This window comes from Dendropsophus ebraccatus, chromosome 9 (genome assembly GCF_027789765.1).
Source record: "Dendropsophus ebraccatus isolate aDenEbr1 chromosome 9, aDenEbr1.pat, whole genome shotgun sequence".
Classification (NCBI taxonomy): domain Eukaryota; kingdom Metazoa; phylum Chordata; class Amphibia; order Anura; family Hylidae; genus Dendropsophus; species Dendropsophus ebraccatus.
In genome coordinates, this window is record NC_091462.1 from 87,803,946 (window position 1) to 87,822,171 (window position 18,226).

The following is an 18,226-nucleotide window of genomic DNA, read 5'->3' on the forward strand; positions in this document are numbered from 1 at the left end:
TGTGGAGGGGGTGGGGCCGAGGCAACAATGACATCACTAAGAGGTGGGGCCTATAGTGCCAATGTGGGCAGAGATATGGTGCACCACGGTCGTTAAGCCCCGCCCTTACAGCACTGTCCCCCAACAATAACATGCATGTTTGAGAGGAAAGACGACCTAAAAAACGCTTTATACGGTAAGATATGAAATACCCAGAATATTAGCTTAAAGGGAACCTGTCACCTGGCATTGCGGCGCAGAGCCCGCCCGACCCCCCAGTGGAGCTCCGGATACTTACCATTTGCTGCAAGTCCCGCTCCTGAATCCGGTCCCCGGACGGAGGTATCGGCGCCGGAAGGTGAGCATGCGCTGTATGCTTATTATCAGAGATGAGTCCGATGCCCATAGAAAATGAGAATGAGCCGTCATTCTCTATGGGCGTCGGACTAATCTCTGGAGCGCGCACACAGGGCTGCCGACGGCGATATCTCCATCCCGGGTCCAGGAGCAGGACAGATTCCCTTTAAGAACGGTGCTGATATGGAAAGGGGGTGACAATATCACTTTAAATTTTCACTGTCTTTACCAGCTACTCTTCATTTGAGCTATGTGATGTCTTACACATTTGTAAATCAAATAATTTACCATAAAATGTCTCCTCAGTAAAAAACAATCTCAAGTCTTGGCCACTAAGAATCTCGCCTTTCTGAAATTTTCTGTTTATTGTCTGTTGTCAGTGGAAATCTGTCTCTTGTAACAGAGAGAGCCAGGACAACACAGGAAAAAAGAAACCTTCAAGGAGGGAGAGAGGGAGAACCTGAGAAAACATGGGTTATGTTCCTGCAAGCTGCCTGCTCCACACTGTTCCTAAAAGGTAAGTCAAGGCTTCCCACTCATCTCTGACCATCTATACAGCTCTGGACAGCTATCCTTTGAAATACCAGTGTACCTACTGCTTTATGTCTATGATTTTATGTATCCTCCCCTTTTAGGTTATCAGCAGTGACAGCACTGGAGGCAGCAGTCCTTTAATGCTTAGTGTAACTTTTTCCTTGCTGTTTCTTTTTGCTCACATGGCACCTTACAAACCCAGTGCATCTGTAACCACTTCTTTCTCCACGTTCCATCTAGTACTATACTACCGTCTCATTCTTATTCATGTGACAAGTAATCTTACAATATAGTGTGCCAGACTGTAGAAGACAGGGGTATCTGGTGGAACTGTTGGTATACTACTACAACTCCTAGCATGCCCTAACAGTCCATGGCTATTGATGTCCTTTCCCTTTCTTCTGTAGCCAATCAAACACATTTTACTCTCTCTGCTATGCCATGACATAGGTTGGCACGTTGCCAGGATTTTGATTAACATAGGGCCAGGCAATGGGATATTCTATGACTATTAGATTGGCAAGGGTCTGACTCCCAGCACCCCCACTGAACAGCTGTTTGGAGGGGCTGTTATGGTCCTTGTATCACCATACTTTTAGTACAGCAATGCGAGAAGCTGTAACATTATCTGACATCAACAACTAAAGGACAATCATGGAAGTTATTTGCTGCTATTCCTAAACTGTGCCGTGATGAAAGGTGATCACAATGTGCAGCCAACCAGCCATAGACCTGTATACACCTTTACTGCAGAACAAAGAACAAGCCAATCCTATCACAAAACGTCTTCTGTCACAGGAGATGAAACATTTTATTTTGGATTATCCTTTATTATTCGGGATAATCGTGTCGCTTTTAAGCAGCCGCCAATACGCTCTATGGCTGGAGATAATGGGAGGTAATTTGGATCTGACATGAGGGTATTGTCCCTTCTAGAACAGTCTCCTTTGTGTTTACTCTATCAATCAAAGCCAGGCGAGAGTTCACCGGCAGGCCTGCTCCAGTCATCAGAGTCTCACGCCTGGATCTGTCTGACACTGTGCGCATAGGAGAAAATAATGTGACATATGGTTACAATCAGATAGCATAAAGAAACATATAGTTATGGAGGGCCATCAACCTATAAGAAATGAATAATGAAAAATGAGCAAAGACACAGCATTTGTAAGTGCTCTTTACTGCTGGGTGCACCTTATGTGCAGGATGGTTTCTACATACCATTATTCTCCAAAAATGAGACCTAGCTTCATTTTGCATATTTTTGGAGTAGGCTTAAACTATAAGCCCTACACCAAAAATAAGCCCTAGTTATAGTCAGCTGACCAGATCCCTGACACTGGGTGGCTCAGCATCATCCAATCAGTGCCAGACTTGTCATGCTCCGCCCCCACCTGGTGCAGGGGAGGCAGGAGGAGTGGTGAGAAGATGGGCAGTAGGGGACATTGCATATAGGGGGACGTGGGCCAACTACAGAGGGGGAGGTATAAAGTATGGGGACTACCTGCAGAGGGGAGGTGTACAGAGTACCGGGGACTAACTAGAGGGAAACTTACGGTATAGGAGGGACATACAGTATGCCGGCAAACTACCATATAGAGTTGTGCCACAGTGTAGGGGCAATATCATGTTTCTCCTAGGTGGTGGGGGTGGGGGGAGTCTGACCATTAGCTCCACCCCTTCATCTCAAAAACTGGAACCCAGCACCACCACTTAATTCATTCTCCATGGGAGCCCCCACAGATAGTACAAAGCTCGGCTATCTCAGGCAGCGCCCATAAGGAATGAATAAAGCAGCGGTCACATGTTCTTGAAGGGTCGTCATGTTAGTTAGTTATGCCATATACAGGGCATAGCCCTTTGTGCGACAACCCACATAGTATATGTAACCATGGAACCAGGGAGGAGCTAAAAGCAGTAATCTGCTCAAGAGCACAGCATTTCCATCCCTTACGGCACACAGCACAGCGGCCGCCAATCAAATGGAGGAGGAGGGGGGCAAGCCAGAATACGGGGATGTAAATGCTGTTGTCGACATTTAGTAAGTATTCCTAGTGGCAACAATTTGGCTGACACTGGTGACAAGCCTGTTACTAGCATTGTATAAAGAGGCGCACTATGACTGAGACTATATGGTATACTATGATTGGCAATATATGGTGGGAACACTGTAGCTGGCACTGTATGGGGCACACCCACACACTCTATGGTGAGTATAATAAAGAAAGAGATCTGTGGTTTATAAAAATGATAATCCACTGGAAGAGTCTGGTGGAGCTTTCTGATGAGAACATATGGATGCCAAGCCAAGTGAGCATGTGTTTGGTGGGCTCACGTAAAGCCAGCCCAAGTCTATTTCTTTAGCTTTTACATGGTCATGTAGCTCCTATACTCCTGAACTTATAATATACAGTAAGGGGTAAAATATCCCATATATTACATAATGCTACATACTTGATTATATTACTTTCTGCAAAGCTACTGCCAAGGTGACGCATGTTCTTTCAAAGACAAGTATTTAGTCAAGTACAAAGTTATTGAATGTGCCATCATAATGTATTTACTGGCAGGAGGCTATCTGCTTACTTCTGCCCCAGGTTCAAGTTGGCTGAGAGATATTTTAATGATAATAAAGAAAATATGGGGTCTGACAGGGTGCGCTCAAATCCATCCACTGGAAAGTGTTTACTGGATATAGGGAGAGTACTTCACTGGCATAGCAAAACCACTGAGGATATACGTTCATATGATGACTAAGTATATTTCTGTTCCAACTGCTAATGGTTTCCTCCCAATCACAAGGGGATAAGCAGATTCAGAAGAGAACATACAGGCTTAAAGGGAACCTACCACAGTGAAACAAACCATCCAATCTGCAGACAGCATGTTATAGAGCAGGAGATGTATAGTTTGGTGGGGAAACATTCCGCAGAACTTATAAGTGCTCACTCTAGGTTTAAGAGTCCAGTGGGTGGGGCTAATCAGTGATTAGCTTTCCCTGCCTGAGTGTTCTAATATTCTAGATTGCTCCCATTATACTATAAAAAATGACCATTAGTTTGGAATATAAGTTGGGCTCTGTTAGCACTGTTGCTGGTCTTCCCTACGATCACCATTGCCTTTGGGTTTTAAGAACATTTCTAACCTGTTATAAGTGAATGGGATCTTTTGGGATTTGCTAGGATCTCTTACATGGCTCAGTTTGTAATGGAAATGAAAAGAGAGAAAATATATCAGGCAATTATTTTAATAGCAAACATATTAACAAAAAACCTAAAAACATAAATGCAATGACAGTCAATAACACGGGCAAAACTGTACTTGCATCAAATGAACTAAACTGGTTTAATAAGAGCCAAATGCTTTTGTAGAACTGAGTGTAGAGTTAAAGAGGAATTCCCATTTGGATATTTAGGGTGTATAGTCAGGATATGCTATAAATGTACAAAAGATAAGGGTCCCACCACTAGGAGAAGTACCTATATTCTCAAGAGAGAGGGGCCCCTGGCATCACCCGGAGGTGGGAAGGAAGCCAAAAATAGCCAAACTGGCCATTTTTACAGTGTAGCACTTGTATTAAAGGGAAACTATCAGCAGGTCACATAAATCTAACCTGCTGATAGCTCCCTTTTGTGCACGGAGCGCTGAGGTGAAGATGAGTAATGAAAGTTAACAGAGCGGACCTGCGGGGTGGGCCGGATCGGTGCTCTGGGGGCAGTACCCTTGCCCCCAGTGCTCTAAACTGCTTGATTAGCATAAAGATCTGACTACTAACCTCACGGGAACAGCGTTGAGGATGAAGGTAAGAAACTCGCCTTCATCCCCAGCGCCTTGTGTACAAAAGGGACACATCACCAGGTTAGATTCGTCTAACCTTTTGATAATTTACCTCTAACTTAGGAGTTACTTGAATAACATAGCTTGTGGTGCTACACTGTTTGGTCAAGTTCCATTAATGTCAATGTGTGTTATATAAACTGCATAAAAGAGTCACCTTGACTGTTTGTTGCTTCCTGACGACCGCCAGAACTCACAACCAGGCTGGAGGGGAATCAAGGGGCCTTCGAGTCTGGAGACTGGTGCGCATCTATTCTATGTTTAAAGCATATCTTATGGATATGTCCTAAATGTCCACATGGTAATACCCCTTTAATGTTGGAATTTTTTTTTATGTTGTACTTACTGATCTTTTAACCATTCTTGAACAAACGGAATCTCAAAGAAGTCTTTACATTGCTGATCTTTCCTTACTGGATTCTGACTGAAAGACAAAAAAAATAAGAATTATATTATAACTTATTGACTGTTGACTGAAAATAATAATTGAAGACATTAACACTGAGCTGGGTGGACTGATATACAGAACAATTGGCTACTGCCCAAGAGCCTACAGCATGCCTGAGCCTGAGCTCCCCATCCCGCCTGTACTGTACATATCTTTTTAGGTGTTGGCCTTCTATTTTTCTTACATTATTTCCCATAATGGTACAACTGTTTTTAAATCAAGTGAAATTGTAGATGGTTAGGGGGCTGAGGAGAAGAGGCAGCAGCGAGCTACTTACTTATATAACCACTGGGTGAGGAAGTCACAAGCAATAAATTTAGTTCTCTTTCTCTACAAAAACAAAAGCACATTTTATTATAAAGTAAATTAACCAGGTTCTTCCACACCAGCGCATCTTTACTTATTAATAAAATACAAAAAATGACATGCTGTGTGGATCTGAAATTATATATTTTAGTTTTTTCTATTGAGTAACATGGGGAAGTAGAATCTGCAAGAAATCTAATGTTAATAATATCATAATAGACTCATCCAACAATCCTCTTCTGCTGCCTTGTCAATGCTTCTTTGGTCCGTGTTTCTGTTTATCTGGCTTCAGGGGGTTGGTAAGGAGAGTACACTATTTTTTTTTAGATGAATAAATGTTAGAATTTTCACAGACAAAACCACAACCAAATTCTCATTCATTTGGTTAGGAATGTCTTGGGTATCTTATCAACATGCAGAAATGTGTGTGTAGTTAAGGGCCCTTTAAGACAGGCCAACAGGGGCAGAATAATGAGTGCCGATCTATGTGATCAGAGCTTCATTACTTGTCTACGTGTGACCCAATTAATCATGCGTTCCTTTAAATTCACATTTTTTTTGCTGCAAATCCCATTTACACGGGGGTATGTGCGGCCGATAACAATGATTTTATTATAAATGTTTCCTCATTCGTTGGCTGATCGCTGGCCTTTTTACACAGGCCAATTATCCTACCCTATGAACACCCTATACAAACTGACATAACATTTATTTATTCTAGGATCTGTACAAAGGCCCGGGACATTCCATGTGAAGTAAAGGTAATTTAGACATAGAAATATAGAAGATAGTCAATATCTTCTATAACTGACATGTCAACTCTCCTGCACAAGAAATCTCATTGAATCAATGGGAGAGGCAGAATTTCAAGCAGCGTCTGTGGTGTGTGGGCTCTGTTTCAAATTCCGCCTCTTTTGCTCAGTGTGATTGGGTCTTTAGAGTAGCCAATGCCTGACCCAAGAGGATGACCCAATAGTGCAGATACTTATCGGGCAGTAACAGCTTGCTTAGCTAATTGCTGACTATACTGCGGCAAGTAAATGGCTGAACAGGTCAGCATTGCCAAGATGGGTCTGTCTCAGAAGTAGCGTCCAGATTCTAATATGTATAGTACTGTAGTACTGGATACCTAGAAATCAGTAGAAAAAGAGATGGTGTAGTAAGGGAAAGGGAAGTATACGTAGGGTCACTAGTTCACAGCCAAAAGCTACAAGCAGCTGAACAGGAGAGCTGGATGTTGATAGGAAAAATGTGACACATAATGTGACCTCCATTCATAAACCTCTGGCACCAACTGCGTTCAATTCTAACATTAAGAGAAACACAGGAAGCACTCACAATGTGAATTGTTTGCTGGGAGATAACGTGGATAAAGCAACATGTGCGAGAAGTATCCCCGACCTGAACTCAGGATCCATAAAACACCCTGTACTGTACAGTCTGGAGTTTATTTAATAGATTAAAGGAAGGGAACCTGGAAGGACAAATCATTGAGCTTAAAGTGTACCTGTCGTTATAAGTTTCAAAATCTAAATTAACAATAGATGTCATATGAAGCAAGCTTGCAATTTACATTTATTATTTTTTTGGTTGTTATCCTGCTGTGAAACAAAGCTGAACTTACCAGAAATCAAGGTCCAGTCTCCTGAAGGCAGATTTTTAGACTTGTGCTGATTAAAAAAACAGACTAAACACATGAATTCCGGCCAGTACAAAGAGTCACGTCTCCGTCAGTCACATGACTGCCTTCTCAGAGCGCTCAGATGGCTTGGGAAACAGTGGATTTCCTGTTTTCTGACTTGAAAAAAAAAAAGAGTCCGAAAACAGGATGTGCCATGTTTTCCATGATAACTAAAAAAAAATAATAATAATAATGAATGTAAATTGCAAGCTTGCTTTATATCACATCTACTGGTGATTTAGGTTATGAAAGTTATAATGACGGTACACTTTAAAGTGCAGGTTGAGAACATAGAAGTGAATCCCCCCACACATGATCAGGAGGATTTGGTACAACTACATAGTAAGCTGGGGTTGTAGTCACTGGCAGTACTCCAAGCACCAAAAAACAGCACTGTTTTCTATTACTGATACCCGCAAAGTAGTAGCTGCTAATCTCACTTCCTAGTGGCCTTGCATGTTTGTTATAGCAAGTCTTTCCAATTCTGTCAATATATCAGGAGTGGAGAATTCTAGAGCAATATAGTTCTTTACTATAATCATTAAAGGGACTCCAAACTAGAAAACATGCTTCTATTTACAGTCCTGTTCCCCCTGTCATCTATCGGAGGTGCACTGTGCCACAGATCCCTCACGGCAAGTCATACAAGAAAAATAATACCATCTAGTAGTTGATGTCAGGATAAGAGCAGGCCGGGATCCCATCAAGACATAGTCATCACTTCTGCTCAAGTGCCCCATTTTCCTCCCACTCCAATGTGAGCCAAGAGCTCCCCTTTCCCTCCTTATAAACATAAGAGAGTGGTGACAACTCCAAGTGTCCATGGCCGTCTCCAGCTTCCCGTATGACCACAGTTGTACTCAGATCAGTGTTACTAGTGCGGAAGCTAATGAAAAATAATCATCGTCTATCAAAATTCCCCATCCATAAGGTTGTGTCTGGTAATGCTGTCTGTCTCATTCATGTAAAAGAACCTGCAATATTGGGGTCTCTAACCTCATACAATGCAATGACTGGTCATCTTCTAGTCTGATGAGGTTATCAAGTTCTTCTGCTAGGAACAAAATGATGGACCATAACAATGTTAAATAAAGTAATTTTACTGAATTACGGAGATCATAAAAACACAAGAAATACAGAACAAAAAAAAAAAAAAAAAAAATATATCAGGAGTGGAGAATTCTAGAGCAATATAGTTCTTTACTATAATCATTAAAGGGACTCCAAACTAGAAAACATGCTTCTATTTACAGTCCTGTTCCCCCTGTCATCTATCGGAGGTGCACTGTGCCACAGATCCCTCACGGCAAGTCATACAAGAAAAATAATACCATCTAGTAGTTGATGTCAGGATAAGAGCAGGCCGGGATCCCATCAAGACATAGTCATCACTTCTGCTCAAGTGCCCCATTTTCCTCCCACTCCAATGTGAGCCACCACGGCCTATCACCATCTCAGTCTACCAGGTAATTTAAAAACTAAGGTGACGAAAAACAGCTATTAAGTAGGAAGATATTTGTAGGTAGAAAATGACTTGCTTTGTGCTGCACACAGCGATGATAAGGAGAGGAGTAAATTACATACAAACAATCAGAAGGGTTGGGAAAAGACACCAGATGTTACTAGTGCAATGATATCATTGTTTGTTGTGTGCACAATCCAGTTTGTAACTACTCCTACGCCTGAATACAGAGTCCAAGAATAGAAGACATTCAGTGCTATATATTCTGCAAAAGTATTATATGGAGGGGATGTGGTGTACCTTGGGCCCCTAACGTGTTCTCACTGCACATACAGGACTTCTCTGGTTTACACTACCAACATGGTAAGTGTGCAGAATAACAAAGCACACCATCTAGCCAGCGCTCCACTCCATTATGGTGCCTCTCTTTACTTCCCCTGATGACGCGCTGTCATGGCTCCTGTGATGAAGTTCTAAACACACAGCAGCCAATCACTAAGCCCAATCGCTGAAGGTGCAGTGGGATCAGAGCATCGTCATCAGGGAAGACACCAGGGAAGGGCCGGAGCGCCAGACTTGACAAGGTAAGTATGGTACATTTTATTATTTTACACCCCTTAGCAGTTTGTAATTTGTTCTTTTAAGTCAGGAAACTCAATTAAGATCTCATTCCCAAAAAAAATTGATCCCAGTGGCCAAGAAAGTGAGGCCAGAGTCACTTTCAAATGGGGTTGTCTTCTGCTGGACCTCTGGTGAATTAGTCTGACCCTCATGGCTACTATCATGTCATTATGACTTGAGATGAGCGAACTTTGAGCATGCACGGATCTGGCCAAACCAAAGCGCACAGCATTTGATTACCGGTGGCTGAAGAAGTTGGATGCAGCCCTAAGACTGCCTAGAAAACATGGATATCTGCATCCAACTTCTTCAGTCACTGGTAATCAAATGCAGATCCTTTAGGTACAGACGAACCCGAGCATGCTCAAGGTTCACTCATTGCTAAATATGATAAGTGGCAAGCATATCAATGTGGTATAAATAAACATGAAAACATAGCAAAAAAAAATAAAGTCATGGTTTATAACTAGAGATGAGCGAACCTCGAGCATGCTCGAGTCCATCCGAACCTGATTGTTCGGCATTTGATTAGCGGGGGCTGCTGAAAGTGGATAAAGCTCTAAGGTTGTCTGGAAAACATGGATACAGCCAATGACTATATCCATGTTTTCCACATAGCCTTAGGGCTTTATTCAACTTCAGCAGCCACCGCTAATCAAATGCCAAACAATCGGGTTTGGATGGACTCGAGCATGCTCCAGGTTCGCTCATCTCTATTTATAACACAAACCATATCCACTTATCACTTTAAGGCTATGTCCACATGTATTTTTTTTTTTTGGCCATATTTTTGGTCAGACGCCATTTTGATTTGAAAATATGGCCATATTTTTGCTAATTATGACTGAAATTATCAAAATACAACCCTATTTTTACCTCTAAAAATTTGGCCCAAAAAGATGCTGGGTGAGCATATCCTCAAAGGTAATTTTGCAGAAAAGAAACAATTGTCAAAATTACTGGGATCTACATTTAAAACATAAATGTGTAGGCCAGCTCAATCACAGGCTAAGGTTAAATAAGAAACAAACTTAAAAGGGAACTGTTGGGAGCACTGCCCCGCCTCCACAGCATCATTCGGCTCGCCCACTTCATATATGGAGCTGGAGAGCCAGATGTCACTGTTGGGGCGGAGCAGTGCTCCTAACAGTGCTCCTGGCTGAATATTATGCCGACTAACAGCATGGGAACGGCATCAAGGAGGAAGCTAAGAAACATACCTTTCTCCTCAGCATCCCGAGTGCTATAGTGGGCTATCAGAAGGTTAGATTCTTCTAACCTGCCGATAGATCCACTTTAAAGTAATACTTAAAACTTCAACTATTCTTATTATTGAGCTTCACTTTCTTGTGGTTTTGGGTTGAGTTAAATGATAGTAGCTGGTAAAAGTCATACACCTGTGCAATCACTGTGTGATAAATGCAGCTGATCCAAATCTAGAAGAATGGATCAGCTGTAAATGTCTTATTACCTCCTGGCCGAGAAAGAGAGTGGTTACAAACAGTGTCTCTCTCTTTCGGACCTGACCCACTCTGCGTTACAAAGATCAATGCCCTCTGTAGATGTGCTATAGGGAAACTAAACCCTTATAGCCATCTCTCCATCTCTCTCCATGGATAACACCCCATCACTTTTGAAGGACCCTTTCAACACCTAGGAGTTATCCAAAGTAGACAAACCCTTCGGGAAACATTACATGATACCTATTGCACACAGTTGTTCCTAGTCTGTATATTTAGTAGTAGCATTACCTTACTGCAAATATCCCGCTAATAAAATGCAGTAATAACTGGTATGATTTACATTCTGGTTACATGTATTATCCCATAATCCTTCTTCAATTATGGACTCGAAATTGAAAGGTCATATTTAATTTAGGCCGCTCTAAGAGCAGAGACTTAGTAGGGAGTCGTTCTCTGATCAGATTACCCACATTTTTTCCACCGAGAAGATAAATGTATCTATGTTGGCTTTGTTACTAAGTAAATATCTATTCATTTATTTGACATCATCAGACTTCCTCTCGGTGCTTACCAAATATATTACACACCGGGAGTTATAGAGAGTTCAAATAGCAGCACATGTGGCGATATACAGGGATATGTGGTGACAGTAATATGCACCTACATTGAGCACCGGCCTTCAGTAGTCTATAGGTAGCCAGGAGCAGCACTACAGCACATACTGGCATGTAAAGTCTTCTCATGATGATGCTCCGAAAAGAAAACAGAGTACTACACTTTACTGTATGGGACAGCTGACCGACAACAGGGGAACCGAAGCATTACATGGGCATCAAATCAAAGGTCTGTCCTTTAATTCTATACATAGGCCTAGTCCTCCTGAAATTGAGTGGTGTTCCCTGAGGATGCAAAAGAATACACCACTTCCTGCAGGACATACAGCAACTGATAAGTACTGGAAGACTGTAGATTTTTTAATATAAGTAAATTGCAAATCTACATAACTTTTCTGAAAGTTAATTTTAAAGAGAAAAATATTTTTGATGGAGAACCCCTTTAAAGAAGTTGTACAGGCCAAGAAAAACAAGGCCGCTTTCTTCCAGAAATAGCACCACTCACATGCCTAGTTTGGGTGTGGTTTTGCAGTTCTATTAAAGTGATGAGGACAATGGCCAACTACTTCATAGGGGCTGGTATTTCTCCCTATCCACAGCAGGATAATTATATGAATTGGGAAATATAAATATGGCATATTTAAATTCTGGGTAAAACATTTGATAGTACAACATATTCTAATCATCTCTTTCCTAATCACAAAGTACTTATCAATCCATTGAGAGAGAAATAGGGAAATCATTGCAGTAACCGTTTCCTGAAATTTAAGCAGTCATAGAAATAATTAGTATCCTGCAGCTCGGCTAATGCTAAACATGAGATCAAGCTGCTGGAAAATCTCAGGGCTGGCCCAGTGAAAGGAAACACATCAAGTCCTGATCGTTTCTCATAATACCTATGATTAAGTCTTTCAGGGGCCCAATTATCCGCTCGGTGACGGGATGGGCTGGGAAGAATGGCACAGCTGCATCAGTCATTCTGCACAAGATCACTTCTGGAAAGTTTCCAAATTTACACCAAAAAAAAAGAAAAAAAAAAATTCCTACAATCAACCCATGATGTGAGTTCAGGCATCGCACCTCCATCCTGTGGTGGGGAAGACGTCTCTGGAGGATCTACTTAGATTGAATTTCTTTATCAGTCACTCGGTATAATCACAAAACAGAAAGGAAGGCAGATATTGTAAGTCACGCAAAATGAATATTTCACTGAAGTCATTGGGAAAGAATTTGTGGAATAAAGCTGCAGGCGATTATGTTCTAGACAAAAGTAGATGTATAAATCTATGATGGAGATGTAGGGCTGGTCATCATTACAAGAGTATCTCGTGTAACAATGTCCGCATGTTGACCTAATAGTCAGGTTCTCTTATCTAATCCAGATATACCAACTACAATGTGAGTGGTGTCTGGGCTATGTGGCTATATAAACTGTGACGTGAGATGGTCAAACCCATACATAACAATAACATGTCTCGTGATCTTCCAGATATCTACAAAAGAGAGATCAGGTACGTTAGATTTCTACAGTACATGCCAAATCCTTTGTTCATGCAGGAGATACGCTGCCATCAGAGGAAGCTGGATAGGACTCTTTTGTTGAATATTTATTAGGTGTATCTCAGGTGTATATGGCCAGCTTTGGGGTGTGTAATAAATTTACTGTGTGATGGATCTGTCATTGTCATAAAAAAATACATCTCCTTGACTTAAGAGGCCCAGTGCAAGAACCCATATAAATATATAGCCATAATTTTCATACTGATTTTGTTTCTTGTGTATTTATACTTAATTGTGGCATTATAAGACATGTTAAAGAGGTAAGTATTATGGTTATCAAGGCACTGTGAGGTGACACATCGACAGACCTTTAAGGACTAGTGTTGAGTGGACTTGCCAAATTGTTCAGGTTTGACAGGGTTCTCTGAACCCTAACACTCAATATTTGGCTCCCGGTGGCTGATGAAGTTGGATGCCACTCTAACGAGGCTGTAAGCTGTATCCATATTTTCTTGACAGTCGCAGGGTGGCATCAAAGTTCTCCAGCTGCCAGAAGTCAAATGTTAAGCATTTGGGTTCGGTGAACGTTACCAAACCCAGCAACCCAGTTCAGCAAGTTCGCTCAACCCTAGTAAGGGCCCAATGTATACTGAGGAGTACTCAAGGTGGAGCACTTTATGTGTGTAGGACTAGAAAGTGCAGGAGACCATGCTTTTAAAGGGGTTATCCAGCGCTACAAAAACATGGCCACTTTCCCCCTACTGTTGTCTCCAGTTTGAGTGGGGTTTTGAAACTCAGTTCCATTGAAGTAAATGGAGCTTAATTGCAAACCGCACCTGAACTGGAGACAACAGTAAGGGGAAAAGTGGCCATGTTTTCGTAGCGCTGGATAACCCCTTTAAGTCCTGCACACAATCTACATTTATATTTGCAAAATGTCTAACACCACATTGGTGTTGGGTCCGAAGAACACGCTCGGGTTTGTCCGAACTGGGGCATGTGGAATTTGCTTAGTTGTGGCTAAGAAGTTGGATGCAACCCTAGGGAGTCCTGGAAAACATGGATACAGCCAATTGTCTGCTTTCCAGACTGGTTCTGGGCTACAGCCACCTTATCCAGGCAGCGGGAGTCAAACGCTGATCATTTGGGTTTGTATGAACCTGAACTTTCAGCAGGTTCGCTCATCTTTACTGCATAATGACAGGTATAGGAAAATCTCATTAATATGGCTGAGCAGAGCTCCTTGCTGTTTAGGAGTAAAAAGAATGTGAAAAAAGACTGGTTGCTAGATACCAAACATATACAGCCTTCAAGCAGCGTGTCTGCAGCAACCAGTCTGTCTCACATAATCTGAACTAGGGGCATACGGTTACATATCTGCATACGTTACCATATCATTTCTCAGTGCAGCTGCTACCCCTCATTTTCCTATACATTTTATATTTTTTATACTGCCCCCATGTTCACTGTGTATTGTTGCCTGGGCTGACAGGTGGTGAAGATGTGCTTTGTTCTGAGCACTGCTAACTCTTCCCACGACCGAGGCTTCACGGTTTGTCTTGGGAAAAGTTCAGAGACAGAGAGCATCTCTAAATAACATGACAGGTAAACAATGGTCTGATCCAGAAGTCTTAAAATGTCTGCCTGTTACATGGCGGCCGGCTGCTTTATTGAGAGGAGTTTCTGTACCACTTTGTGCTGCTCTTTCATAATATTTTTCCTGAATAGATCCTCTTCTTGTATCACGCTATTGTTTGGCTGATTGCCTTTGTTGTAGGGCAGAAGAACGTCTGTCTTAGCATCTGCTGTTTCCTTCAGAAGCTGCTGCTGACATTATGCGAGTGTCATGCGCTTATTATTTTGGCTGGATCTCATGGTCATGAGATGCTCAGAGGCATTCCCACCTTATTTACATTTATATGCAATCTCCAGGCAGAACGTGAGGAGCGAGAGATGGAATCAATACAGATATATCCCCCATAGTCTAATGGCTGAATGCTATAATATCATTCCTGCCGGCTTTGGACACGATCGTCCAATCTGTATTCTGGCTGCATGAGAAGCTCTTAATGATGGCCCAAGTATGGTTAATGTCTCAACTACACTGCCCTCTACTGGTCAAGAAATGATGCAGCCAGCTACAACTGGAAGAAACCGAGCCTCCTCCTCATTATCACTGCTTGTATTATTTCCCATTATGTATAGCTCTAACATATTCCGAACTGAACAAAGAATGTATTGAAACACTGTTATAGTTATGTTCGGGTACATGGATAGCAATGTTTGTCAATTGTGAAGAAGTACAGAAGATGGCACTACCTGGCTCTCCACTGGTGGACACTTATATGCTATCAGGGCCAAACGCTAGTGGTGTTCAGTGTCAGAATTCACAAGGTATACAGACACATCTCATAAGAAGACATAAACGGCACCCACCATTGCATTTAAACCAGACAATCCGGCTTTATTTCAGCAATTGGAGGTGGCAGGGGAGAAGGACATGGGTGACCGCAGTTTTGTGGCTAGTGTCGCTTTGACGAACCCGAAAATTTGTCAAAAGCGGTCTATTTATCATTGCCCCAGTAGCCAGAATCCTGCTTCACACTGATGAGGGGCAAATACCCCGAAACTGCAGTCTGTGGATGGATGCCTAGCCTTGGTAACCCTTGTCTTATGTCGTTATACTCGCCACAGAGTTAGACTTTGACTTGCAGGGGCCACCCTGGTGTTTCCCTATTTAGGTCCCAAAGCTCGTAACAGAGTGAGGACCTGAGGGACTACGTATCAGGGTGGTTTGGTGCTCTCCCCACTAGGAGGCACCCATTGGCAATGGGCTTCCTTCTCTGGAGAGAGGGATATCTGGCTATTCCCGTGTTTTGAGACTCGTAACTGAGGCTCCACGGACCCCTTTTTTGCATATTCAAATTTTGTATGGGACAATCAATGGAGACTCTTAAATGAGTACTCCATTGGAATTTTTCACTGTTCTCCCTGAGTTCAGTGATTGTTGTGTTTTGTTGGTCAAAAGCGGCACTAGCCACAAAACAGTGATCACCCATGTCCTTCTCCCCCACTACCTGCAATGACTGAAATAAAGCCAGATTGTCTGGTTTAAACGCAATGGTGAGTGCCGTTCATGACTAACATGTTTGTGCTGGCATGACTGGGGAACAAAGTGTCAGAATAATGGAATGAATCCCGGCACTCGCTGGTGTAAATTGCTTCAATGGATGTTTATTACATCAACGCTGCACGCGTATCGACCATACTGGTCTTTATCAACAGCTGTTGATAAAGACCAGTATGGTCGATACGCGTGCAGCGTTGATGTAATAAACATCCAATGAAGCAATTTACACCAGCGAGTGCCGGGATTCATTCCATTATTCTGTGACTTTATTGCCACGAGCACCACGCCGCAGAAGTTAACGGAGTGCCGGTTGTTTGAACTTTCTGTTCTGGGGAACAAAGTGTAACACCCAGAGGCAAAGATGGACTTTGCTGCATGAAGATGCCATGGTCTCCACAAAAGTGAGTACCAACATCATCAAGAACAGAGCTGTAACCAGGAGAGCTAGAGAATGAGAAAGGAGTACAGATGAGAAAACTTTGACTATGTTCAGGTTTGTCCAAAATTGAACTCTCTGCATTTCAATACTGGTGACTGAAGAGGTTGCATGCAGCCCTAAGGCTGCCTAGAGAATATGAATACAAAAAATCTAGGATAGTGCACTATGTTGGAAAATACTATGAGATCCATGCTCTGTATTTAGTGTACTTTGTCTTCTTTAGTATACTATGTGACTATTTCTTTCTATATAGAGAACTAAAATGGATATAAACAGTTTGTAATCAAGCTGGAAAGACTACGTCGACAACGCATTGTACTTCACCACAGGGGGCTCACATATTGCAGATGTCAGGGAGGCTTTTCTAAATGACAGCTGAAGCATACGAAGACAAGACACAGTCACGTACGCCAAAGGTCCCGGAGGCAGGAACGGGATCAAAATTCAGCGTGGGGTCACTAGATTTGGTTCAGAGCCCCAAAAGAAGACAAAGGTCAGGATCAAAATCATTGGTTTCTAATCAGGAATCAAACCATATGTCAGAAGCCATTGAATCACAGGAAATATCACAAAGCAACACTATAACACTACATACTGTATGCAGTCACTGATAGACAAGAAGAAAAGACATAATGGTGTGTGAGCCGTAATAAGCACATGGGACACAGAAGAATCATGTGTGTGCTTCTGTATGTCAAGGAGGGACTTACCGACAAAACATAGGGACAAGCAAGAAAAGATCTGTGCTAGTATAATCTTATAAAAACCTTACACATTGCTAACATTAATAATGCATTCTGGGGGCCTTTGCTTTGGTACTCCCAATGATCCTGTGGAGGAAGGGGCCAAATGGCAGATAGAATTACACTGATTTTCTGTTACCCTGTATACTGTAAGTTGGCATCTTCTATATATGTCTATGTCACATATGTATATATGACGAAGCCGCAACGTGAGGTATCTCCTTCTCAGTGTCACCTAGGGACTTTTTACAGGAGGTGGTATGGCTTTCTCTCATTCCCCCTCCCTTTTCTTTTTCTTTGGCAGACTAACTTCATTGTTTGTACTCTACTACTTGTATTTTCTATCTTCTTTGATTGCCACTACAATCTTATATAGTCCCGACATATTGGTGTATTGTTCAGAGGCACAGCCCATATTACAGGCTGTTGCAGGTTTTTGTGATTTTTAGTGTTTTTACATTTTCTAGCCGGTCTAATAAAGCTATTTTACATCTTTGGAGTACACTGATTTATTTTGTATACCCTATATTCTCCTGTTTCTGTTCTTACGTATGTATATATGTCTATAGTCTCACTTTTTAAAAGTAGTTGTCCAGGCAGGGGTTGTTTTTTAATATGTGGCCTGGGCCATACCCCAACTGCTCCACCACCACTGCCAGTTTCCTAAGCACACGGTCCCTGCCACAGTCCGCTTTTTTTTTTTTTGACCTGTTGAAGTGTGCACAGGAGATACCTGGTCGGCAGCTGAGCGGAACGTCACTGAAACTAGCTGGAAAAAAAAAACCTGTGGCAGGGACCAGGATGCTTTGGAAACTGGCAGTGGTGGGGGAGCAGGTCGAGTCAGTAAGCCCAGGCCACATAGTAAAAAACATCCCCAGCCTGAACAACCCCTTTAATGTGACACTGTACTATGCAATTTGCAGAAGAACGCAATAAAACTTAACATAAAATACTTACAATAAAGCATTTCTCCTTCTTTGCCTCGGCCAGCATTTCAGCCATTCCCGGAAGAAGCACTGGGAATATGTAGCTTTCCAAGTATTCCCGAGGTGAACCTAATTCAGGAGTGAGATAATTAATACTTGTAGCTAATCATACACGTCTTAATAACTTCT

At 42.2% G+C, this 18,226-nt stretch overlaps 1 protein-coding gene across 2 annotated transcripts in view; it reads right to left on the minus strand.

The window, feature by feature from the left end:
- Window positions 1-18,226, minus strand: part of IQCK (IQ motif containing K) — a 67,513-nt gene that overhangs the window by 36,607 nt on the left and 12,680 nt on the right. For both annotated transcript variants that reach the window (XM_069983771.1, XM_069983770.1), the window contains exons 4-6: window positions 18,069-18,166; window positions 5,430-5,482; window positions 5,051-5,128 (exon numbers count right to left, since the gene is read on the minus strand). In XM_069983771.1, coding sequence (XP_069839872.1) covers window positions 5,051-5,128; window positions 5,430-5,482; window positions 18,069-18,166 — 229 coding nt within the window. The remainder of the gene's footprint in view (window positions 1-5,050; window positions 5,129-5,429; window positions 5,483-18,068; window positions 18,167-18,226) is intronic.